The sequence below is a fragment of the Carcharodon carcharias genome, chromosome 9 (genome assembly GCF_017639515.1).
Source record: "Carcharodon carcharias isolate sCarCar2 chromosome 9, sCarCar2.pri, whole genome shotgun sequence".
NCBI lineage: Eukaryota > Metazoa > Chordata > Chondrichthyes > Lamniformes > Lamnidae > Carcharodon > Carcharodon carcharias.
In genome coordinates, this window is record NC_054475.1 from 64,882,087 (window position 1) to 64,907,871 (window position 25,785).

General features: G+C 42.6%; 1 protein-coding gene and 1 long non-coding RNA gene across 5 annotated transcripts in view; one reads left to right on the forward strand and one right to left on the reverse strand.

Moving 5' to 3' along the window:
- Nucleotides 1-5,269: 5,269 nt before the first annotated feature.
- On the reverse strand, nt 5,270-22,777 carry LOC121282112. The gene is made up of 3 exons (XR_005943994.1): nt 22,662-22,777; nt 16,178-16,300; nt 5,270-5,784 (listed from the first exon to the last, which is right to left on the reverse strand). It is a non-coding gene; the product is annotated as an uncharacterized LOC121282112 (long non-coding RNA).
- The window catches only part of LOC121282111 (ligand-dependent nuclear receptor-interacting factor 1-like), a 239,035-nt gene continuing 233,903 nt past the window's right edge, over nt 20,654-25,785 (forward strand). Inside the window, exons 1-2 of one of the 4 annotated variants that reach the window (XM_041195588.1) lie at nt 20,654-20,677; nt 23,884-24,264. In XM_041195588.1, the coding sequence (XP_041051522.1) occupies nt 24,206-24,264 (59 nt within the window). In that variant the 5' untranslated portion in view covers nt 20,654-20,677; nt 23,884-24,205. Of the gene's footprint in view, nt 20,678-23,009; nt 23,128-23,606; nt 23,744-23,883; nt 24,265-25,785 lie in introns of those variants that run through there. The other 3 variants (XM_041195590.1, XM_041195589.1, XM_041195591.1) reach the window with 3 other exon arrangements.

The following is a 25,785-nucleotide window of genomic DNA, read 5'->3' on the forward strand; positions in this document are numbered from 1 at the left end:
TCCCCGAGTGTTACATCGGAATATGGCAACAGCTAGATGAAAACAAGTCCGGATCCAAACAGTTCACCTTCAATGAATCTCTATCACCACAGTTCTAAAGTCACCGTCAGTCCCAAGGCCATTAGGTTTCCCAGGTCATGTCTGAAATGACGCCTAAATTGTACGTCATTTGTTACTTCCTCTGAAAGAAATTTACCTGCTTGCCCGGAGAGGACTCAGAGTGAAAAAGGTAAAAATGATCATTCTAACACTATTGCATATAGAGTAAGCGTCAGAAATTGTACTTTGGGCAGTTTAGGTTAAAGCGAAAATTAGAAGAAATAATTAGATAAAGAGACAAAGAAAGAAGAAACGTTTGAGGCAAACATTAGTGAAGAAGGTTAGGTCCAAAGATGCATTTGTTATACAAACACACAGAATATAAGAAACAAATCGAACGAATTGCAGACGAAAATTCAACCTCGAAGGCACAACATGGTAGCCATTACTAAGACATAGTAGCAAGATGATCAGGGCTGAAAACTATATATACTAGGTAATAAAGTTTACGAGAAAGATAGGGAAACTTGGAGGAATAGCCTTAGTGATCGTTAATAAAATTGTTTCTGTGATAAAAGAACATAATGTGAGAAGTAAGCAGGCAGTGGAGACTTTATAGGTAGAATTAAGGAATAGAAAAAGATTTAAAACTGTAGTGGGAGTTGTGCAATCAGTTTCCTGGTAGCAACATTCATTAATGCAGAGATTAGGCAGGCATGTGGCGAGGGCGGGGACTTTTCAATGGGGGAGTTTTACTTCCACGTAGATTGGGACAAACAGAATAGTTCATATTGGAAAGATAGTAGAATTTTTGAGGGTGTTCAGGACAGTTTTCTGTAACAATATATATTCTAGAATCAAAAAGGAGCATGCCATCTTAGATTTAGTAATGAGCAATGAACCAGATTTAGTTAACAGCCTGACAATGTGTGAACATTAACTAACAGTAAACAGAATTGATTGGTTTCAATATTTTGCTTGAAAGAGAGAAACGTGGAACAGCTACCAACATCCTAGATATAGATAAGGGATGAGACAGAGATTGTCCAAAGTGAACTGTAAAATATGTTTATGGTAAATGACAGAAGATCAATAGAAGGTGTTCTTTTTTTTAACGTGATACAGAACCAATTTATATCCCTAGGAGCAAGAACTCTACTTGCCAAAAGTAAGCCATGGATGACACTAGAGATAAGACACCTCAAAATACTAAAAGGAAAAACATATAGAAATACAAAACTAGCACAGATCCTACCGACTAAGAAAGATACAAAGAACAAAACGTTCCAAGGCAGGAATTACGTGATCCAAAAAGAGGAAACATTTAAAGAAACATGAAAGGGATATCAAAATCAATCGATATATATTTTACAATGTTATTATGGGAACAAGAGCAGTGTGGACAGATTGAAAACTAATAATGTCGATGTTCTCAATGAAAATAACAAGGTGGAAATGTTGAATAATTACTTATTGCCAGTGCTTACAGTAGAGGATTGTATTTTCGAGGGAAAATCGTATCGAACCCTGGACGGCGATTTATCAAAATTATTATGAACAAATTTGAAAAAATAGCACTAAGGAGTGTCAAATCCCCATATCCAAATGGTTTTCGTACCAGGGTTTTGAAGGAAGTAAGTTGCAGCTGCCATAAATGTCCTGATGACCTCCCGATACATGAACCGCTCCTTTAGATCAAAAAGTCGCCATTTAAGAAAGTTGAGTGAGGAAGACCAGAGATTTATAGACTCGTTAGTGTAACACCTATTGTTGGGAAATCACAAAAGGCTATAATTAAATGTAGCTGAGCACTTTTAAACTGTTCACCTGATCAGAGAAAGCTGATTAAAGTATGCGACAGAAATGCTATTTATATGTACTTCCAAAAGCCATTTGATAAAGTCCCTCGTTGAGCAATGTTAGTTAAGCCAAAACCCATGGAATTGAATGCAAAAATATTGACTTGGTTAGGAAATTGACTGAACAGTAGGAAACAGAGAATAGGGATAATGGGCTGGTATTCTAATGACAGGATGTAGCTAGTGGTGTCCCCCAGGGATATGAACCTCAATTATTTGCTGTAGCGATCAATGAATAGGATGATGGAGTAGAGAGCCACCCATCCAAGTTTGTCAATTACAAAATGAAGGCAGCATTGTGTGCAGTGTAGATGAAAGCATACAATAATAGATTAAGTCCAAGAATAAGACTGGTTCAAACTATAGTAAATGGATTTCAGTGTTGGCAAGTGTGAGGTCATCCACTTAGGACCCAGAAAAGGTAGATCAGAGAACTTTCTGAATGGTCAAAATCTAGAAACAGTGAAGTGTCGAAAAGTCTTGGAGGTCCATGTACGTAGATCATTAAAATATCATAGAGAGGTACAAAAACTAATCCAAAAACACTAATGAAATGCTGATCTTTGTGCACAAAGGACTACAATACAAGGGTTAAGAATCATCGAAAGCGCAACGCAGAAAAGGGGCACTCAGCCCATATTGTCTGTGTCAGCTCCTTTGAAGAGCAGACCAGTAAGTTCATTCATAGAATTACAAGATTACAGAATGATTACAGTGCAGAAGGAGGCCATTTAGGCATTGAGTCTATACAGACTGTCAAGAGCAATTTACTTCGCTACCATTTCCCCAAATCCCTGTAATTATTTTTTTCTTCAGCTGCTATTCAATTCCCCTTTTACAGCCAGAATTCAATCTGTCTCCACCAATCTCGCAGGCAGGTCATTGTAGATCCTAACAACTCGCTGCTTAAAAAAAAAATCCTTGTGTCACCTTTGCTTCTTTTGCCAATCCACTTAAATCTGTGTCCCCTAGTTCTTGACTCTTCCACCAATGGGAATAATTTTCTTAATTTACTCTGTATATGCCTCTCGTAATTTTGAAAACCTTTTTTAAATCTCCTCCCAATCTTCTCTTCTCCAAGGGGAAGAACCCTAACCTCTCTAATCCATGGCGCTCATCTCTGGAACCATTCCCATAAATCTTTTCTGCAACCTCTCCAGAGCATTCACAATCTACCTGGGTCCTCGTTTTGGTCCCGAATCCCCCACCTCCCTTACTTCCTCTTAAGATGCAAAACCAGTGTTTTATAAGGTTCATTAAAACTTATTTCCTTTGTACTTTATTCCTCAATTTACAAAGCCCAGGATGACATATGCCTTTTTAACGCTTTCTCAACGTGCCCAGCCAGATTCAATGATTTGTGCACATATACCCCCAGGTCACTTTTCCTACATTCCCTTAGAATTGCACCCTTTATTTTATATGGGCCTCTCTTTGTTCTTCCTACCAAAATGTATCAGTTTACATTTTTCTTTTATGAGTGGTACTGCCATGCCACTCATTCACCAACCTGTCTACGGCCACTTCATGTATAATACTATCCTCTTCACTGTTCACAATACGTTTTGTGGCACCTGCAAATTTTGAAATTGTGCCCTGTGAACCAAGTCCAGATCGTTAATATATATCAAGAAAGACAGTGGTCCCAGTAACAAATATTGAGAAATCCCACTTTACACCTTTCTGTAGTCTGAAAAACAACCGTTCATCACTGCTCCATGTTTCCTGTCACTCAGCCATCTTCGTATCCATGCTGTCAGTATGGTTTTTACTGCATGAGCTTCAGCTTTGCTGCAAGCCTATTCTGTGACATTTCTATCAAATGCCTTTTTTGAAGTTCATGTACACCACTAGAATAGCATTACCCTCATCAATTGTTTCTGTTACCTCAGCAAAAAACTCAATCGAGTTAGTTAAACATGATTTGCTTTTAATAACTCTGTGCTGGCTTTCCTTAATTAATCCACACATATCCAAGTGAATGATAATTGACTCCATGATTATCGTTTCTAAAAGTTTTCCTGCCACTGAGGTTAAATGGACTGACCTCCTTTAGTTACTAGATTTACCTTTACGTTTTTGAACAAAGTTGTAACATTTGCAATTCTCCAGACCAGCATAAACCTGTCTCAAAGGGGGCTTGGAACATGATGGCCAATGTCGCCACAATTTCCTCCCTTACTCCCCTGAGTATCCTCGTACGCATTGCATCTGCTCCTGGTGACTTATCAGCTTTATATACATCCAGCCTTTCTAATACCTCCTCTTTATCAATTCTTAGTTCATTCAGTGGCTCAACTACCTTTTCTTTCACTGTAGTTTCGGCAGCAGCTTCTTCCTTGATAAAGACAGATGCAAAGTACTCATTTAGTAATTATTCCCTCTGCCTCCATGCATAAAGCCCCTTCTTGGTCCCTAATCAGCTCCAGCCTTTCTTTTCCCACCCTTTTACCATATAAATGCCTATATAAGTCTTTTGGATTCCCTTTTATGCCAGCTGCTCGTCCATTCTCTCTGCCTTTCTTTCCATTTTCCCTTCCCCTCTAAAGTTCTTACATTATTCCTGATGCTCACTTGTATTATCCACCTGACACCTGTCATGTACATTCTTTTTCTGCCTCGTCTTACTCTCTACTTCATTTATCATCAAGGGAGCTCTGGATTTACTTGTCCTGCCTGTCCCGTTCATAGGAACTTACCTTGATCCACCTCTTCTTTAAAGACAGCCCATTGTTCCATTAGTTTTGCCTGTCAAACTTTGATTCTGATTTAGCTGGGCCAAATCAGTTCTCATCGCAACGGAATTGATCCTCCCCCCAATTAACGCTAATTTTCTCCATTTGCTGAGCTAATTTTACTAATGTAACAATGATCACAGTTCCCTAAAACTGACACTTGATCCACCTGGAGATAGGTCATCGATCACCCCTGATCTGAAGAGGCCACATGGTCTACTCTTGTTTCTGTGTTTAACTCCGTGAAGTATCCAAATTGTCTGCCCTTCAGCGTGGGCTTGTGGTGATATAATCTCATTCTATAAAATTGTGCTGCTTCTATCTGATTCGAGTATCCCTGCATTAAGAAGAATTAATAAAATATTTCATCAGCTTTATAGGATCCGAACTCGCATTGCTGTGTTTATAATAGAGTGGAAACCGTTCCACAATCAGGACGCTCTATACTAGCTGCTAGAGTTAGTCACTGGCCATGGCTAATGGCCATGAATCCGAAATAAAACTTGAAATCTGAATTTAACAGAATATTTATTATTTCTACAGCAATGTCGGCGCATTGTCCAAAGGGGAAATAGAACTGTATTTCAAAATCAATTAACATAAACAGTTTGCATTAACATAGCGCCTGTCATCCTCAGGGTACTCCAAAGTTCATCACAGGCAATGAAATGTGTTTTGAAGTGTAGTCACAATGTAAAGAAAATGCAGCAATTTAAATTAAAAAATAAGATCTGTCGTTGGGAGGTTATCACTAGAGGTAGTCAGATGTTTTTTTGACTCAGATAAGTTTCGTTAAGGTACTGCATGGTACTTACTCCTGATTCAGGAGCATCCGACTTTTGCAAGCAGGGCAACATAGCCGCGGTGTTGTTTCTATTTCAAGTTTGGTGACTGGTTGGTCCTGTTTGCATTTGGCGAACCCGGGAGTCAGAAAGGGCAATTTCTAGCGCCGGGCCTCTATTAATGGATGAATCCTAAATCAGAGCATCACCATGTTCAACAACAATAACTTGGGATAAATGCACATTGATTGAGTATGGGTCTGCACGCATTATAAATGGCGTTCGAATCTCCACGAAGTAAAAGTTGACGATTTAGCAGGAGATTGGCAATTCCATCCCGATAAGCAGGAAAATGCCCGACTTTTACATCTGAAATCAAAGCAGAACCGCACTATTAGGGCTGTATTTTTCAGATTGGGGTTAAGAGACATTGTTGGACCTAGGCGGATAGGGGCTTTACCCGGAACCTGGCTACACTAATTTTCTTCGTCAGTCTTCCAAATCCTGACCAAGTGCACATAATCCCCCACCCCATCACCTCTTGACTATCGTTCCCGAACCGTTAAACTGAAGATGACACAGAATAGCCCAATTATTTCCCACCAAATCTGAGTTAAGCACCGCGAGCAGGAAGCCCGTACTTTTTCCAAGCTTTGTTACTCCAGGATTCCCCTGAAAGGGAACAAATCCAAACTCAACAAATTGACTCAACTGGTAGCACGCGCGACTGCTTAAAATGATTTAAAAGCCCGAGCATCGCTACAAGACTTGAAAAACCAGTCTACACTTCGGTGTTGTATAAGTTCTGCTGACGCTGTTGCCTTTTGGATGGCGAGGGAACAGCCCCACTGAGATGAATAGCAACAATTTCAAGACAATATTCTATGTGTGCTATAGTCAACTTCCGTAGCACCATATCTTGGTGATTCAAAAGCTAGCATAATGTCTTGTAGCACACCGTGATTGTATACTGGTTAATATCACAGTTACAGCAACCTCGGTTCGAATATAAGTTATAGCAATAAGCGTGCTTGTCTTTGCTCTTTTACTAAAGAGCGTAGGCTTTCTAGAACTCAGCAGCTCAGATTTGCTTTCCCATCTTTCTTTCATAATGTCTGAAGGCCAGGAACTTGGACAGTTGACTGTGTGTAAACAGATGTCGCTGCTGAAATGCTTCAGAGGGAGCAACCACTAGGATTAGGAGGATTTCTGAAGACAGGTCATCAATCTGAAGCCTTTAGTTCCATTTCTATCCCTAAAAGTGCTGCCTGACCTGCTGACATACGAACATACAGATTAGGAGCAGGAGTAGGCCAGTCGGTCCCTCAAGCCTGCTCCGCCATTCAATAAGATCATGGCTGATCTGAATGTAATCTCAAGCCCACATTCCTGCCTACCCCCGATAAACTTCCACCCCTTGTTAATCAAGAATCTATCTAGCTCTGCCTTAAAAATATTCAAAGACCCTGCTTCCACCGCCTTTTCAGGAAGAGAGTTCCAAAAACTCACCACAATCTGGGAGGAAAAAAAATCTCCTGACTATTTCCAGCATTTTCTATTTTATTTCAGATTTTCAGCATCCGAGTGCATTGTTTTTAAGGGAATAGCATGATCGGATTTTGAGGACCAATTGTATAAATTGGGCAAGTCCTCACTCGAAAAGAGAAGGCGAGGTGATTGGTTTCTTTACGATTCTAAAAGGGCTAGATAACATAGACCTTGACAAGCTACATCACCTCGCCCAGAACATTCGAGTCAGAGGACAGCGTCTGCGCTGGAATGGTTAAATTCAAACTGATCAACAGACTCAGTATTGAACGAAGATTTCACTAAGGCGGTGGGAGACGGTGGAAGCAGGTAGTATTAATTCAATCATACCCGTCAGCCTCGTGACCTCTTTCTCCTATTTGAAGACTCTCATGGAAATCCAATATTCGACTTAACTTTTGGTTAACCCCTCGTAACAGTTCTTTCTTTGTTTAAACCTCTATTATAGTTTGTGAAGTGCCTTACGGTGTTTTTCTATGTAAGACATTGTATAAATATACCTACTTGCGTATAGTGGTCTAGAATACAATTGAGATAACGTTAAACTTGTACAAAACGTTGGTTAGGTTGATGGGTGAATACAATTATGGGCACCTCGCTTTGAACGTTCAAAAGTCGATGGTAAAGTGGATTTTATAGAATATATCGGGGATGAGCGGTTTCAGAATAAACACCAGCTTGAGAAGTTCGGGTCTGGGCTCTTGAGTGGAGAAAATTTAGGATTGACCAATAGAGTTCAATTCTCAATATTATGACACATTATGATTGGAGAAATCGTGATGGACTGTACCTTTGACACAAATTTAAGGGAATGACAGAAGAATTGAAGAGTGGATGGGTAAAAAGCTGGAATTATTGAAGTAATGCCCATAAATTCATTTGAAAAATAAAACTTTTTGATTGAAAAGCAGAATGTTAAAAGGAAGCAGGAACCTAGCGGGAGACCGGGATTAGACTACATGGTTTAGGAGGTGTAGTAACACGGTCCGATTCCACACCTTCCTCCTTAAATTTGTTCTGAAACGAACTCAACAGTGAGCGATCCTGTATTACTGAATATTACAGTTGATGAACGATGTTTTGGAATGCGCGATTGACTGGGATCAGAGGGATAGTATAAAACCCACGGCAATAGTATGGCAAATTGCCAGAGCCCATGAGGGTGTGCAGTCATCTCCCTCTGTTAGAAAACCACAAGTGGACATATTACTTGAAGGGCACCATTCTGCATCAAACTTAGAGTAAAAGAGTCAGCATGGGGATTGAACCTGCGATATTGGTATTAACCTACACCACACGCTGACCAACTAACCAACTGAGCCACCTGAGCGGCAACTTTGCCTTGATATCATTTGGTGTTCTATACAATGGGAATTTCTCCTGGTGATTGAACCATAACACGAATCTGCACTTCAATGGAAACCATCCAATACAAATCCCCAATACAGGATGTCACTAGAGATCAAAAAAAGGGGCAATTACAATTACAATGCCAGGAGTGTACTTTAAACCCCGAAACAGCCAGAGGGAGAAAGAACAGCAAACATGGAGCAAATTTCTGAGAAATGAATAAACAATAGGGCAGCAACAGTAGAAGATTTCAACTACCTGATATTAATTGGGATATAATGGAGGAAACAAGCCCTCCACGCGGAGCTTTGACATGGCAAGCGAGCCCCAGGAGGGCAGAGGAAACGTTTGAAGGACACACCCAAAGACTCCTTGAAAAAGTGCAACATCCCCACTGGCATCTGGGAATCCTTGGCCCAAGACCACCCAAAGTGGAGGGAAAGAATCCAGGAAGGGGATGAGCACCTCGAGTGTCATTACCAAGGGCTACCTGAAGCCAAGTGTCCACAGCAAAAAGAATGTGTGGCAACACGGGCACCCCACCCACCCGTTCCCCCTATCACAGTCTGCCCCACCTGAGACTGTACATTGGACTCTTCAGTCACCTGAGAACTCATTTTTAGTGTCAAAGCAAGTCATCCTCGACCCCGAGGGACTGCCTAAGAAGAAGAAGTGTGATCAGTGTATAAGTCATGGAGGGGACAGGTTTTTTAAAATTATTATGACACAGCCGATGGTAAAGGCTGAGCTGTTAAAATCCCAGAAACAACCAACTTTGTAATTTGTATGTTTTGAGATGCAGGCTTTGAATTCAGTAGTAATAAGGCCATCGAGTTTCAAGAGTTTTTTTAAATAAAAACTAAATCAAACATTTATTAATACAAGAAAGGTTATAAGAACATACATATGTCTACAAAATTACAACTTTAATAACTACAAAAATCCCCTAATTAAATTGACTCTCAGTCACACCCCCTTTGAGGCAATGCAAAAAAAACATAGTGATTTAAACAGATCTTCTGGACCTTCGCATTCAAAATGAATTTCTTTCTGCTCTTGGTCCTTGCAGACAGTGACTTGAGGGCTTACAGGCTGGAAGCTTTATATCTTAGGATCCCTTTCTTTTTTACCAACAGCCTTCTCTCCCTTTATACATATTTTCCTCTTTGAATGCAAATTCTCATTGTATCACTATGTCTTTTGAACGTTGCCTCTTCTAATAATATGACCCTTTCATAATACCCACTTTATTAGAAATCCTTGTGAAAAATAAACAAACACAGTTTCTGAGCTTCACCTGGTTATTTTTTTTATCTGTCTTCATGGAAGAAGAGCACATACAGACATTGTAGTTAAGAAAGAGAAGTGTGAAATCATACGATTGGATTATTGATTGGTAAAGATAGTGTGAGAGAAAAATGTTACAGGGAATGTTACATCTTTGAAAGCAGATGAACGGCCAGGCTAAGTTAAAATGTATCCCGGGTTGCTCTAGGAAGCAAGAGAAGAAATAATGGAAATTCTGACATAATTTTCCTATCCCCTTTGGCTAGACATGATGCTGCAGAACTGTTACTGTTATACCATTATTTAAAAAGAGTAGAAGCTATAGACTGAGCAATTACAGGCCAGTTAGCCTAACCTCATTAGTTAGCACATTATTTGAGAAAGAATTCTGTTGGACTTTACTGGCTATCATTTGGAATGGCCCAGGTTAATCAAGGAGAGTCAGCATCAATTAGTTAAGGGAAGGTCATGTCTGACAGGCTTGAATGAATTTTTTGAGGAAGTAAGAAAGAGGGCCAATGAGGGTAGATCATTTTATGTGGTCTACATGGATTTTAACAAGGCTTTTGACAAGGTCCCACATGGCATACTGACCCAAAAGCTAAAAGTAAAGAGGATCCAAGGCAAAGTGGTGAGTTGAATATAAAATTGGTTTAGTGGCAGGAGCCAAAGGGTAATGGTCAATGGTGCTGTGATGGCTGGAAGGCTGGTTCTAGTGGAGTTCAGTGGGATTTAGGATTAGGTCCTTCCTATTCCCATATATTAATGATTTAGACTTAAATGTAAAGGGAATCACAATTACATTTTCAGATGATACAAAAATTGGCTGTGTGGTTGATTGTGAGAAAGAAAGCTGTGAACTCCAGGTAGATATCAGTGGCCTGTTCAAATGGCCAGAAAAGTGGCAAATGGAATTCAATCTGAAAAAGCGGAGGAAAAATAAGGCCATGAAATACAAAATAAATGATGGATACTTAGAAGTGTACAGGAGCAGGGGGAGCTTGTAGTGTATGGCCACTGATCCGAGAAGGTAGCAAAATAAGTAGAAAAGGTGGCTAAGATGGTATACGTGATACTTCCCTTTACTAATCATTGCATACTAGAGCAGAGAGGTTATGCTGTATAGAACACGAGTTAGGCCACAGCTAGAATACTGTGTATAATTTTGGTTACCACATTACAGGAATGAAGCACTTGAGTCGGTAGAGAGATTTCACAGGATGTCGCCAGGAAAGGAAAATTTAAACTATGACGAAAGATTGGATAGGCTGGGTTTGTTTTCTATAGAGCAGAGGAGGCTGAGGGCAGATTTAGTTGAGGTGTATAAAATTATGAGGGGCCTACTTAGAGTGGGTAGGAAATAGTTGTTTCGGTTAACAAAGAGGTCAATAACAGGGTTTGTGGGGTGAGGTAGGGGGGTAGAGTGGGTGGAGGAGGGGATGCGAATAGATTTATAGTAATTGGTAGAAAGATTGTAGTGGAATTGAGGACAGTGGTGAGGGTTTGAAAATCATTGACTGAAAGGTTGGCAGAGGCAGAAACTGCATCGAAAGTACCTGGTTATTTAGACCAAGAGCTGGAAGGTGGGATTAAGCCGAATGGCTCTTTTGCTGCTAGTAGAGACACAATAGAGACACCTTCTGAAAGGGAAATTTCCATAATTCTATGATCCTATAGTAAACCTACAAATAAAGAGCAGTCTGTTAGTAGAACCTCATGTTACCTCTGAAAAATGTCCCCGCACACCCCAATGCAATGGCACATATATTGGAAAACGGGTCAAGATGGAATAAGTAAAGTGATTTCCAAAAGAAATCTCTGCAGTCACAATCAGTAAAATTCTGTCACTCCTTCTTCATATTGTTGTCTTATTTAGAATAGAGCCAGTGTCCCAACCTCTGCTTCTGCTCCAATGTTGTTTCTTTCTCAAACATTTCTTATTTTTCTCTCCGATTTAATTATTTCACATTTTTAATTTTCCATTTACCTGTAATGCATAATTTCTGACGATTGCTCTGCTCTCTTCCGTTTCACTTGTTATGTAATCTTTTTAATATATTTTACCACCTATGCCCTTCCTCCATTTACTAGTTTAAAGTCCTCGTGCCCGCACTTTTTATCCTTCTCGCTGGGACCCTGTTCCCAGTCGAGTTCAGATGGACCCCGCCCTATTGGAAGTATAAGGAGATTGGGCGCTATTAGTAGTTAGCAATACCCTTTCATCTCTGTGACTGGATTCTGTCTCCACAAAACATTCTTCCGTCCGCTTATTGTAAAGGTTCTTTGTGGAAAAAGTTTGGGGAATCTCCAATAATTCCCTCTAAAATCACAGGACTGAAGCGCCCTCAAAATAGCATTAACTGGTAATCTCACTCTGCAGATCTTGAAGGCTGTATTAGGGCAAAAAAGGAACTAATTAAAGCGAGACAACATAGATTTGTAAAGGATAAATCGGGCGGAACCTAATGGACTGCCGAATTAAGCCCCACCCGCATCTTGATTTGATTATTTCACAGGCTCAGAGGCGGGCCTTCCGGAGTGTCAAGGACTCCGGGGGCGAAAGTCCCGCTGCAGAGTGCTGCCAGCCAATCAGAGGCCGGCAGCCCTCCTGTACTCAGCAGTGCCACAGGGGAATAGTTGGAGGTAACCTGATGGCTTGAACAGAGAATTGGTAAAGGGGCTGGAGAAAGAGAGTAGGGCTAATGGGTATGTACTCAAAATGGCAGAATGGGACCAGTGGTGTTCCCCAATAATGTGGATGGGTGTTACAGTTTTTCACTGCAATTAAAAATCACTTGACTGAAGAAACAGAGTCATATATCTAAGCTTGCTGACGACATTAAGTTAAGATAGCGCAGTAAACAGTGGTCTCCTTCTGTACTGTAAATCTTTCTATGTTTCAAAATCAGAATTGTTACAGCGCAGAAGGAGGCCATTCTGCCCGTCGTGTCTGTACCGGCTCTCCCAACGAGCAATTCACTTAGTGCCATTCTTCTGCTTTCTCCCCGTAACCCTGCACATTCTTCCTTTTCAGAGAACAGCTTGATTCCCTTTTATTTGCCTCGATTGAATCTGCCTCCACCTCGTTCTCAGGCAGTGCATTCCAAACCCGTGTAGCTTATGCTTATTTTGCCAATTTCTGTGTGGATGGGAACAGAAAGTTGCAAACGGACATCATGGATTAGCTGAATGCCCAAGATTGTGACAGATGGAGTTCAAAACAGGAACATGTGAGGACATCTATTTTGAATCTCGGAAGGATGTTTTCTCAAAGGCGAGAAACTAGGGATCGTGGATGAGCAAAAAGATTTAGCAATCCAAGTACAGAATTTGCCAAAGGCTAGTGGTCAAGAACAAAAAAAAATAAAATCGTAAAGGAATGTTGCGCTTTATCTCAAGAGGCCGAGCTCAAGTTAGCTCCCAACTGCAATACTGTCTTCAGTTACGGGCCCAATTGGCCTTAGAGGAGATACACCGCAAGTTGACAGAATAACATCAGGGCTAAAAGAGTCAAATTATGAGAAAAGGCTGCCGAGTCTAGGTTTGGATTGCTTTCAACATTGAAGTTAAGTGGTGATCTAACAGAGGTGTTTAAGGTAATTAAGGGATTTGGTAAGGGACATGGGAACATTGGACTTAGGAGCAGGAATAGGCCATTCAGCCCTTCGAGGCTGCTCCACCATTCATTAAGATCATGGCTGATCTCGTTGTGGCCTCAACTCCTCTTTGCCCCCATAACTTCCTTGTCTATCAAATATCTGTTTAACTCAGCCTTGAATAAATTCAATGACCCAGCCTCGCCTGCTTCCTGGGGAAGAGAATTCCACTGACTAACGACCTTCTGAGGGGAAAAAAATCCCCTCATCTCTGCCTTAAATGGTAGACCTCTTATTCTTAAACTGTATCTCTTGGTTCTAGTCTCTCCCACATACGAACACATCTCTCTGTGCCGACCCCATCAAATCCCCTCAGGATCTTATATGTTTCAATACAATCACCTCTCATTCCTCTATAGGCCCAACCTGTTCAACCTTTCTTCATAAAATAAGCCCTTCATCCCAGGAATGAAACTTCTCTGAACTGTTTCTAACACAATTATATATATTTTTTTCAAATAAGGAGACCAAAACACAAAACAGTATTCCAGATATGGTCTCACCAATGCCCTGTACAGCTGCATTAAAACTTCCCTACTTTTATATTCCATTCCCCTTACAATAAAAACTAACATTCCATTTGACTTCCTAATCACTTACTGTGTACCTGCATACTAACCTTTTGTGATTCCTCAGGATACCCAGATCCCTGTGCACCCCAGAGTTCTGTAGTCTCTCCCCATTTAAATGATACATTGTTTTTCAGAGTAGATGGGGAGAAATGTTTCCCTCTGGAGGAAGAGTCCAGAACAAGGGGGCGTATTCTCAAAATTGAGCTGGGCTGTTCAGAGGGTGTCAGAAAGCATTTCTTCACATAAAGGGTACTGGAAATTTGGAAATTCCATCCCCAAAAAAGCTGTTGAGACAGGAGTCAATTGAAAATTTCAAACCTGAGATTGATATTTTTTGTTAGGTAAAGGATAACGGAATTAAGGAGTTAAGATACAGTGAGCCATGATCTAACTGGGGAGTAGACCAGGGATGAGGGGCTGAAACAGCCTAATCCAGTTCTTATGTTCTCACATTTTATGAGCAAGATTGAAATATCACATTTATTGACTAGCAAGTTCATAGAATTACAGCATAGAGGGAGACCATTCGTCCCATCACGCCTTTGTCGGCTTTTTGGAAGAGTTATTCAATTAGTCCCATTCCCTCACCCTTTCCTCATAGCCGTGCCATTTATTGTCCTTTTGAAGTTACTATTGAATATGTTTCCAGTCCCCTTTCAGGCCATGCATTGCAGGTCATAATAATTGTGTTAAAACAATTATCTTCATCTCCACCACCACCACCCCTGCTTTCCCACATCCCCCCACCCTCCATGTTTTTGGCATTTATCTTTTGCTTGTGTTTCTGGTTATCAACCCTTCACTGAGTCGACCGAGTGTCTTTATCAAAACTTGTCATACTTTTGAACACCTGTATTACATCATTCCCTAATCTTCTCTGCACCAAGGAGAACAATCCCAACTTCTCCAGTGTCTCCACATTAACTGAGATTCTCCAGTCTCTCCACATTAACTGAGATTCTCCAGTCTCTCCACATTAACTGAGATTCTCCAGTCTCTCCACATTAACTGAGATTCTCCAGTCTCTCCACATTAACTGAGATTCTCCAGTCTCTCCACATTAACTGAGATTCTCCAGTCTCTCCACATTAACTGAGATTCTCCAGTCTCTCCACATTAACTGAGATTCTCCAGTCTCTCCACATTAACTGAGATTCTCCAGTCTCTCCACATTAACTGAGATTCTCCAGTCTCTCCACATTAACTGAGATTCTCCAGTCTCTCCACATTAACTGAGATTCTCCAGTCTCTCCACATTAACTGAGATTCTCCAGTCTCTCCACATTAACTGAGATTCTCCAGTCTCTCCACATTAACTGAGATTCTCCAGTCTCTCCACATTAACTGAGATTCTCCAGTCTCTCCACATTAACTGAGATTCTCCAGTCTCTCCACATTAACTGAGATTCTCCAGTCTCTCCACATTAACTGAGATTCTCCAGTCTCTCCACATTAACTGAGATTCTTTACTCCTCATTCCTTGTGACAGAATAGAATAAACTTTATTTTGTAACCAAACAAGGTAATGCATGTGTGAAAAGGCATCAATTAAAAACATACATTTCAAAGAGATCAGCTCAAATCTACACGAACCCTACTGGTTTTCGCCATTAAAAACTCGCGATTATTTTTGAGAGAGATCATTGTTTAAACGGAAAACACTTATTCGAAGCCCACGAAGAATATGCAGTGGGCTTCATTAAACTAAGCCATACATCAACTAACTAACTGAGCCTCTTTGCTATGGGATCTTACTGTGCACTCTTAAGGTAAAAGGTATCATAACTGAGGAAAGGAACTCTATTTTTGTGACAACAGCGAGTATTTCCAGACCAGATACATCTTGGGTTAAACATTCATCAACCACCACCACCCCCCACCCACTCCCCCGCTAACCACCGCCGCCGCCCCCCCCCCCCCCCCCCCCCCCCCCCCCACCCTCACACTGTTATTCTGTCCCCCATAATGTCTTTAACCTCAGGCATAAGGACACATAATAGCCGACAGCCTCGAAGCGATAGGCTTTCTGACACTAACCTCTCGGAGATGGACTTTTAGTTTAGTGCCGACATAGACTCTCAGTTTCGCTCTTGAGTTGCAGACGAGCCTGAAGTCATTTCAGAGTCGACCCTCTCATACAAGAGAACTTCATGGCAAGCGCCTGGGCAATTATGAACCAAATTCCGGAGTTGGAAAGAATAGTCTGATAACCTAAGGCTGCACACCTAATGTCATTCAGTCAATTACCCAAAAGCTAAAAATACCAACGCTACATAAATGTTGAAGGTCGCCTTTTGTTTTAATGCTTCTTGACTGACATTGAACCTGGGAACTTCACTCCTTAGTTACCTGGTAGCAGAGCCTTCGCCCCGGCAAGGGATGTGATAACATTCTCACACGAGGTGCCCCCGTGCTGTGAAATATCTGTTACAGACCAGGGCTTTGCTTTGAACATTTCACTTTACGGCGTAACTGAGAAATAATTTAAAACGTATCATTAATTTATATTGCCACTTCAAATGCTTCCTGTTAAAATGCACTTCGCACTTATCTACCTTATATTTCATGTGTCTAACCCGGTCTATCTCCTTAAGTCTCCTCGTGGTTTACGACATTTTAGAGTTTCGTGTCATTGTGTCATGAGAACTCTCGATATTTCCAATTTCCTTACTAAATGTCCACTTTAACAATTCTAAAGGTCCGGCTGAAGTATAAAACCTGAAACTAGAATCCGTTCTTGTTGAGTGCTGGCAACGTCAAAGTAACTCAAGAAACGGTGCAGGATCTTTAAAGGAAATAGGCCATAAGCGCGCCCCTTTAATTAACTAGAGGGTTGGATTTCCGAGGGGTATTCGGACAATGGGGAGATTTACATGGCTTTTCATATAGAAACGCGAATACAGTTAATTTGAAGGGCTTTCTGCCGGGTTTTCATTTGTAATCTGTCTAAATGTCAGAATCCGTGTATCTGTTGATAGGTCGTTCTGCTCTCATTTCAGTGAATATACTAACGGGGGTGGGGGTGGGGAGGGGGGTGGGGGGGACGGAATTTAAAGGACTTTGGGGGAAAAGCAGGAGAGGGACTATTTGGATAGATTTTTCAAAGGGTCAGCATTTCACTTCTGTGCTGCATCATTCACAGGGCTTAGTGCCAGTGAGGATATGGGCAGCAGAGTTTTAGAAGGGCTTAGTTTATTGAGGGCGGAAGAGGGGAGCCCAATCAAGCCTGTGTTGGTATTGTTAGTCTAGAGGTAACAAAAACATGGATGAGGGTTTCATCCGCAGATATGTTGAAGTAGATGTAGAGCTGGGCGACGATGTAGAGCTGAAACTGGGCAGCCTTAGTGAAATGCAAAGTATAGTTAGAAAGAATTGGTTTGATAGTTCAAGGTGTGTAGAAGAGAATGTTTAAAGGAACAGAATGAAAAGAGGGATTGAAATAGACTTAACCACTCTGATGAGGTTGGGGGGGGGGGGGTGGGGGCACTGACGAAAACATTTAATATTAAAGAGATTTAAGGCCTTATCTCCTTTGATTACTGTTCGTGTAAACAGTGACAAAGTGGAACATAAAATAACATATTATTAAAATCATCAATCTAAATAACTAAATCCGACCAAATCTGGAACACATTCTCGTTGTTTACAGCATCAGTTGCAAAAGATAAATAAAACGTTGGAGCCCCGAAGTAGACCCCTGATATGTAAGACGGGTTCTGGCGATAGTTTGTCTAGTATTAGTTAGATGACAGGTGGAACATTATTTATTTGCCTCCGACATGCCATAAGATGTATTTAGATAGATTGAAATAGGGCAATAATATAAAGCCAGCTTCTTAACAGAGAAGTTGGTGAGCTTTGTTGAAATTCGCTATTGAGTTTTCAGGGAACTTGAACACAAAATGAGAAATGCACTAGTACTATTAACCCGTGAAACTGAGTGCCGAACCTAAAATGTGCATTCTTATCTAGTTTATTGATTCTTGTAAAGCTTTCAGGACAGAACCGGGTCAATTCCTTCTTCACCTGGGAGGAAAGGAAATGGATTTTAAAAATTCAAGGTATTCCTTCGAAAAGTATGAGAGATGATGTTTTCTCTTAAAAATAGAATTTTTTTTTTGAAATGACAAAAGGAACTTGATGAGTTGAGTTCGATAAGTGTGTTTTTCACCCAGAACTAACTATAAGGACATCAGTAAATAGAAGGACATAGAAGTACATGAGAAAGTGCTGAAATAAATACAAGGATGATACCAGAACTGAGAGCTTATAAGTTTCTTTTTTTAATCTTCAAACTGTCTAAGATGAGCGGTTGCCTGACACAGGCCCTTAAAATTATGAAGGGCTTAGACGTAGAGAAGAAGTTTTGACTTTGGGGGCGCCTGAAACTAACAGCCGAAAACAGAAAGTAGTGATTAATGAATCCAATCAGCAAGTTTATTTACTCAGAGAGTGGCTAGAATGCGGAACCCTCTACCAGATGGAATAGTTATGGTGAATAACACAGATATATTTATGAGGAAGTTAGAGAAGTATATGATGGAGAAAGGAACGCAAAGATATCCTGGTAGGTGGAGTAAGGTAGGATGAGATCCATGTGGCTCATAAACACTGGTATAGGACGGTTGAGCGGAGTTTTCTGTTCCTATGCTGCAAATTCTATATAACTAGATGTTGTGGCTTTAGGGGAAGCTCAGGAGATTGCGCAGTCTAAGGAATAAGATAAGAATTAATAGACAATCTCGCCGGGAAGGTCACCGGGAAGGCTGATCTGAAGGAAATGCGCGGTGCAGTGAGGAACAATCTACTGCAGTTGGACTAAAGCCTATTATTTTAAAGCAGCGGAGCTTCTAGCTATAGGTAACCAGGTAGTGGTACATCAACCCGGGAATCTTGATGTTGAAACCAGGTGTCCGAATTGGGAAGTAATCCGTTCGCTGACGTCTCTCACTTGAATAACAATACCACCCCGCCCTTGCACTCACCTGTCCCCACCGCACTGCCCTCCCCTGCCCTCCCCCCCAACACCACCCCAGTCCCCCCACCCCTACCCCTTGCCTCCCCCCGCACCCACTCCACTCCACCCCCACCGCCCCCCCCCCCCCCCCCCCCCCCCGCGCCCCCCACCCCTCGCCGGCCCGATCCCTGTGCGGCATCTGAAAAGTGAGATATCTGTGGAGAATCAATTTGTTGACCATCTCCACAAAAGGCAACTTAAATACATTATCTTTTGCCAGTTTGAATTCATACCAGGGCGATATGCATTTAGCTTGGTGGAGAGACATCAATTTGGATGGTCAATTGGATCTCCTAGGGTTTCTGGAAATTTAAAAACATCTTTAAAGGAAACGAACGGCCCATCCTACCAGTATTGAAAACAAGCAATTTGGGCTGTGTGCACATCCCCGTGGATTCGGGAAAATATGTTTTCATCTTAGCCTTGCTAATTTAAAGACTAGCCTTCCACGTAACGGTTCAACAGCATAAACTTTATTGAAGACTTCAACCAGTAGAACTAATAAAATCTTGATCTATCAGTGTGCAAGTTCGGCCCATTCCCCATTTGAGCACATAATTTAGGCCGAGTTTACATTTAGGAATAGCATCCTTACAATAAAATCTTAACACAAGCCCGTCAGCCCTTTGTAGTTGTTTTTATGGGTGGCAAAGACTCCATAGCACTTGTCAAGAAAGTGCAGGAAGTTGTCCTGGGCAACATACCTCCAATCAACTAAATACACCAAAAGCAAATTAAACGTTCGTTCATAAAGGCATAGGAACATATAACTAGGAGTAGGCCTGTCAGCCTCTTCTGCTAGTCAATGAGATCATGGATGATCTGTACCTTAATCCCATTTATGCGCCTTTCTAATTCATCTATTTTCTTGTTTTGCTGATTTCTCTACATAACAACAACCATAACTACACCTCACACTGTTAGAACAACAAATGAAATGCTTAGCCTTATTAACAGAGTTAAAGTGTACAAACGCATGGGGGGGTTATGCTAAAACTTTATAAAACACTGGTTAGGCCTCAGCAATATTGTACTCAATTCAGAGAACTATAATTTAGGAAGGATGCCAAAGGCCATGAGAGAGCCCAGAAGAGATTTATTAGAATGACACCAAGAATGAGGGACTTCGGTTAGGACTGGGGAAGCAGTGGTCACTCAACTCAGAATTGAGGAGATTTGAGGATGTGTTAAAAACCTTGAATGGTTTTGATAGAATACTAAAGAGAAACTATTTCTAGTGGCAAAAATGCTGGTGACCAGAGGACACAGGATGAAGGTGATTGGCAAATAACTCGAATCAAACATTTTTCTTTTCCACAGCGAGTTGTTCTGGCCTGGAATGCACTGCCTGCAGTGAAGGTGGAAGCAGGTTCGGAAGTAACTTTAGAGGGAGAATTGGATAAATACTTGGAAACATTTGCAACCCAACGTGGGATGAGTAGGAGAGTGGGACTAATTGGACAACTCTAACAAAGAGCCTGCGCAGTCACGCAAGGCCACATTGCCTCCTTCTGTGCTGCATCGTCCCATGATTCTGCCAACTGAATTCCTTGGATACGAAACGCTTGAAGACTTCAAAGTTCCCTATCTGTGCGAGTCAGCCTTTGCCAGGTGCAAGACCGATGAAAGTTTTTTTTAGCGAGTCAGTGTGAGTCAGCATTTACCAGATGCTCTATCAGTACAAGCCAGTGTTTAGAGAATGACACATAAACAGAAGTAAGAGTTTAACCAGAAAATGGAAGAACCAGCCCTCAGTTTTTTGTCTACGATTAAGAGGCTCTATCAAGGCATAATGTATCGGCTCTTCCCTGGTGTGTGGGCGGCTCTTACAGGTAGTGAACGTCTTAATCCTAATGACTCATCGGCCCCGCCTATCATGTTATGGCTATTTTAGCCAAACAAGATTATGATAAGGATCAAAACAAAAAAACTAGAATGAGAGAAAAATGTTCAGCCTACTTCACTCTTTTGGTTCCCCTACACAACCCCCGATCAGACGTGACCTTATTCAGCTTACTTCCGTTTTAACACAAAGCACTAGGCCGTTACAGAGCCTTTGGACTAAATTAACTCGGACAGGAAATGTTAGTTCACTAGGTAACGTCCCAGCCACGAAAGCAAAGGCTATGCGGCGGTTTCATTGTGACAGCGGACTTCCTGCAGCCTGCTTGCAGTGCTCTCTGATTGAGGGCGCTCTCATTGCCTGCACGTCGTAAATTGTTTACTTTCCAAACTTGTAACCTGAGTCCTTTGAATAGCCCAGAGCAGAATTATCTTCCGAATAGTTGTGAAACTGTACAACCAACTTAAGACCTAGCATCAAGAATCTCGGAAAATAATGAGGAAAGCTCGGGGCTGTTCCTTTGTTCCGGGACCCAGGTGCGTACACCAGCAAAACTTTACAAGGAATTTGGACAAATAAAAAAAAACCCCGTGGAGATCGAGTTTGTGTAATAAAATGACAGAATCTATTTTTTATCAAAGAACCTTCCTTCCCACAACAACTTTCGAGGATACCTAGTAACAGACAAAGGGCACCAGCTCCAAGTAGGCCGTTCGTCAGAGATCAAACTCACACAGACAGGAGAAAACATACCTGCATATGCACAGAGGCAAAACCAGATGCACACACGGGGGAGACACACATACACACACACACACGGAGGAGCAAAATACAAGTATTTACACGGGGGCAAATCCCAAGTAAACACACAGGGGCAAACCCACATTCACAGAGGAGCAACACACAGATGCTGAAAACATACATACACAGGAGCAAAACAAACACGGGAAATACACACAGAGGTCAAACACATACATGCATTCACAGGGAGAATGCACAGGGTGCTAATACAGGGGCCAAACACACTGAGCAAAACGCATAAACATGGACAGAATATCCACACACACAGTAAAACACGTACAAATACACACACACAGGCAAAATTTACTCGTACCAGGACAAAATTTACACAGGGGCAAAGCTCAAAATTGCACAGTGCAAAATACATATAAACAGGGCAAAAACAAGCATATACACAGGGGTAAAATACACAGACAGGGGGGAAACACACATAAACACAAGGCCAAAGCAACACAAACAGGGGTAAACACAGACATAGGTGCAAAAAACACATACACAGGGGTCAATACGTGTTCACATACACGGGGTAAAGTGCAGGTACACGTAGGGGTAAAACAAATTTAAACCGGGAAAGCACCCATACTGAGCCAAAACACACATAGGGGCAGAATATACACATATACACACAGAGATGAACTACACATAAGCACAGCGAAAATACACACGTAGGGACAAAACACACAGCCACAAAGGGTTTAATCGCCCACGCATGGGGACAAAGCACACACAGACGCAAAACACAACATTCAGCACGGGAGAAATACACGGGAAATATACATACACTTGGGCAAAATACACACAGGGGAAAACCTACAATCACACACATAGCAATTCTGTTACAAGTGGTCTTGCAGAAATGAATTAATTTAGGACCGCTACTTTTCTGCTTGTTAAGTTTTTTTTAAGAGTGAGGGAGAGGAGATACATAGAAACCTGGTGCGATACTTCTTAAACTCAAACCGTGGCATTGTCACTGGGGTAGCTCCGGTTCGAAACAGGGGGCGTCAGCAAGCAGTAACCTATAATTTTAACCTACAATTTCTGCTCTCCAGACCTCCTAATATTAGCGGCTGATGTAAAAACTGGATTAAGTTCCTTGGAAGCAAATGGTGGGATCAGATGACCGCTTAGAAACTTGCAGAAATATAGGCTGAAATATTTTGGCAGCCTACCTCACTGTGAGCGCCCGCCCTTAACAGTGTCGGGGAATGCTCAGTTTTCAGTTAGAAGCACTCGTACAAGTGATCATGGCGACCGCATCGCTCACACACAAGAGGGGAAGAGCGCTGAGGGTTAAGGCGTTGTTTTGAATAATTAAAATCACCAACTTTGAAAATGCACCAACAGAATGTGGCAATCGCGATTTTTTGGAAATGTTTTAATTACTTATTGTGCAACCTCTGTGAGAAATACAAAGGCTGCTGTTTGGCGAGAGTAGATAACACTGACGGCGGAAGCGGCTGTGCGCAACAGTATTGAAATACTGTTGTATATTGCTGATACATGCACTAAATATACCACAAAAATACCGCCGACGGAGGCTGCGCGTTTTCGACAGGAATTGCAACGAAACTCGAACTGCTTCCTGTAAAATGGAGAAGAAACAGGAATTCGAGTTTATGCAGATCACCACTTGAGGTGACAGGTTTTTACAGCTTTCATCAACAGCAATCATGGTTGAAATCTGTCTACGTCACTGATCACCCTGCTGGGCGAGTCAAGTGTTGTGACTGACTTTCAAAACAAGTTCAACCAACAAGAAGCAAGCAAAAAAAAAGTGGTGATAGTTTATGTATTTTGTAATGTATAGTGAATGCAACTCGGCAACAAATATAATTTGCAACAAATAGAACGCTCTTATAAACTCGGAGATTCGATTAAAGAATCATTAAAAGCTCTCCCATTTGCGCGGCTGACTTGCAAAGCTGAGTGGGCGCAATGTTGTTTGCGTCTGATTGTCAGGGGAATTGGAAAGTCACCAACTCCCTCTCCCAGGACAAGTCACAAGAGCGGCGGCGCGGGGAGGGGCTAGAGCGCCTTCTGATTGGCGGCCGCTGGCGGTCAGGGTTCACCCAGCGCCCAATTAGAGCGGGCGGAGTGCGCGAGCGTCCGTGCGTCGTGCCCGTGTGGCTTTTTGCGTGAAGACGCCGGCCGTTGGATGGAGTCTAGGTAACCGCACTTTTACAACAAGGCTGTGCGACTCCCGCTTGTAGCGGGTTCATATTGTACCCACCAAACTTTTATTGATTTAAAGGTGACACCTCACTGCCTCGTGAGGCTAAATCAATGAAGTTTATTGGTTTTAAGTGCACAGCTCTCTAGTGGCTGTCAGATTGTGCAATTTCTTGGCCTTGCCTCCCTGTTAACCAGCCGTGTGCTTTGTGTCTTTTCTAGGGTGAAACGCTGCGGTCTCCTGAGCTTCAGTTTTTGGTCTTGTTCAGGCTCGACTTGTCAACCCCGCGCCATTTCTCGCTGGCGGTTTTGCTGAGGATTGTGGGAGTCAGAGTGTGGTTGCGGCCGCCGCCCGCGGGGTGGCGCTGCCGGGCCGCCTGGGCTACAACAACAACAAGAGGAAGAGAAAGGAGCGGGGCAAACAGCGGCTACAGGAGCGGGGCAAACAGCGGCTAGACCGGACGAGGGCGCAGTTGGCAACGTAGGCTGCGGGCGAACAAGATTACCCAAGAGCTTGACCTCACGGCCTCTCTCAGCCTCCACCATGAACAACCTACAATCCCTGGTTTTGCAGAGTGCAGACAGCCCGGGCAATATTCAGTGGTAAGTACTGAACTGTCCAGGGAACCGCGCTCATTAAAACTGGCGCTCCGGCCTTTCCTCTGCTACCTGTTCCTCCCTGGTTGTTTCTGGTGCGATTCACGAACAATATATCCGCCTACTGGGCAATCTCGGAATTCAACTGCGGACCAATTGATGGGTTACATAACCGTTTAGCTTGCAACAGGATTTTGAAAACTGAGCGTCATGTAAATAACCCATTGAGAGTCAAAAAGTTGGTGTGCCTTAAGTTTAAAGAATCCTGCTATTTAATCTTTAACCTCCTCCAATGTGATATATGAATGGAGAGTTACATAGAAGTGTACTTTGCATTCTGAGTCAATTATTAATAAGTGAACTGGGAAAACTAAGTGAAGTAAACTTTCAGTTTCTTAAGATTGCTGCTGACAGCCTGAGTCACGGGACAGGTGGAGAGGGGCGGGAGCAAAGTGACGGGTGCACCTTGCAATTGTGGGTGTAACAATGAGGGGAGGGGACTGTGTGTAACCCTAACACCCCACCCCCACCCAAAAAATAACTTCAGCACTAGCTGTTTGCAGCGTCACTTGATGACGAGCCGACCTCCAACACTAGATTACCATGGTGCAATAACTCCACGACCGCCCACCCCCGGCCCCCAACACCCGTCTCTGTCGTTCCGTCTTTCTCTGGTCTGTCTGTCTATCTCTTTCTCTGGTCTGTTTGTCTGTCTGTCTGTCTCTCCCTAGTTTCTCTATTCTGTCTGTGTCTCATCTGTCTCACTCGCTCATCTGTTTCTCCCTCCCTCGCCTCCCTCCCTACCTCATCTGTCTGCCTCCATCCCTCGCCTGTCCACCTCCCTGTCTCCCTCCCTCGCCTGTCTCCCTCCCTCGCCTGTCTCCCTCCCTCGCCTGTCCGCCTGTCTCCCTCCCTCGCCTGTCCGCCTGTCTCCCTCCCTCGCCTGTCTGTCTGTCTCCCTCCCTCGCCTGTCTGTCTGTCTCTCTCTTGCCTGTCTGTCTGTCTCTCTCTCTCTCGCCTGTCTGTCTGTCTCTCTCTCTCTCGCCTGTCTGTCTGTCTCTCTCTCTCTCGCCTGTCTGTCTGTCTCTCTCTCTCTCGCCTGTCTGTCTGCCTCTCTCTCTCTCTCGCCTGTCTGTCTGCCTCTCTCTCTCTCGCCTGTCTGTCTGCCTCTCTCTCTCTCGCCTGTCTGTCTGCCTCTCTCTCTCTCGCCTGTCTGTCTGTCTGTCTCTCTCTCGCCTGTCTGTCTGTCTCTCTCTCGCCTGTCTGTCTGTCTGGCTCTCTCTCTCTCACCTGTCTGTCTGTCTGGCTCTCTCTCTCTCACCTGTCTGTCTGTCTGTCTGGCTCTCTCTCTCTCTCGCCTGTCTGTCTGTCTGGCTCTCTCTCTCTCTCGCCTGTCTGTCTGTCTGGCTCTCTCTCTCGCCTGTCTGTCTGGCTCTCTCTCTCTCGCCTGTCTGGCTCTCTCTCTCTCGCCTGTCTGTCTGGCTCTCTCTCTCTCTCGCCTGTCTGTCTGGCTCTCTCCCTTTCGTC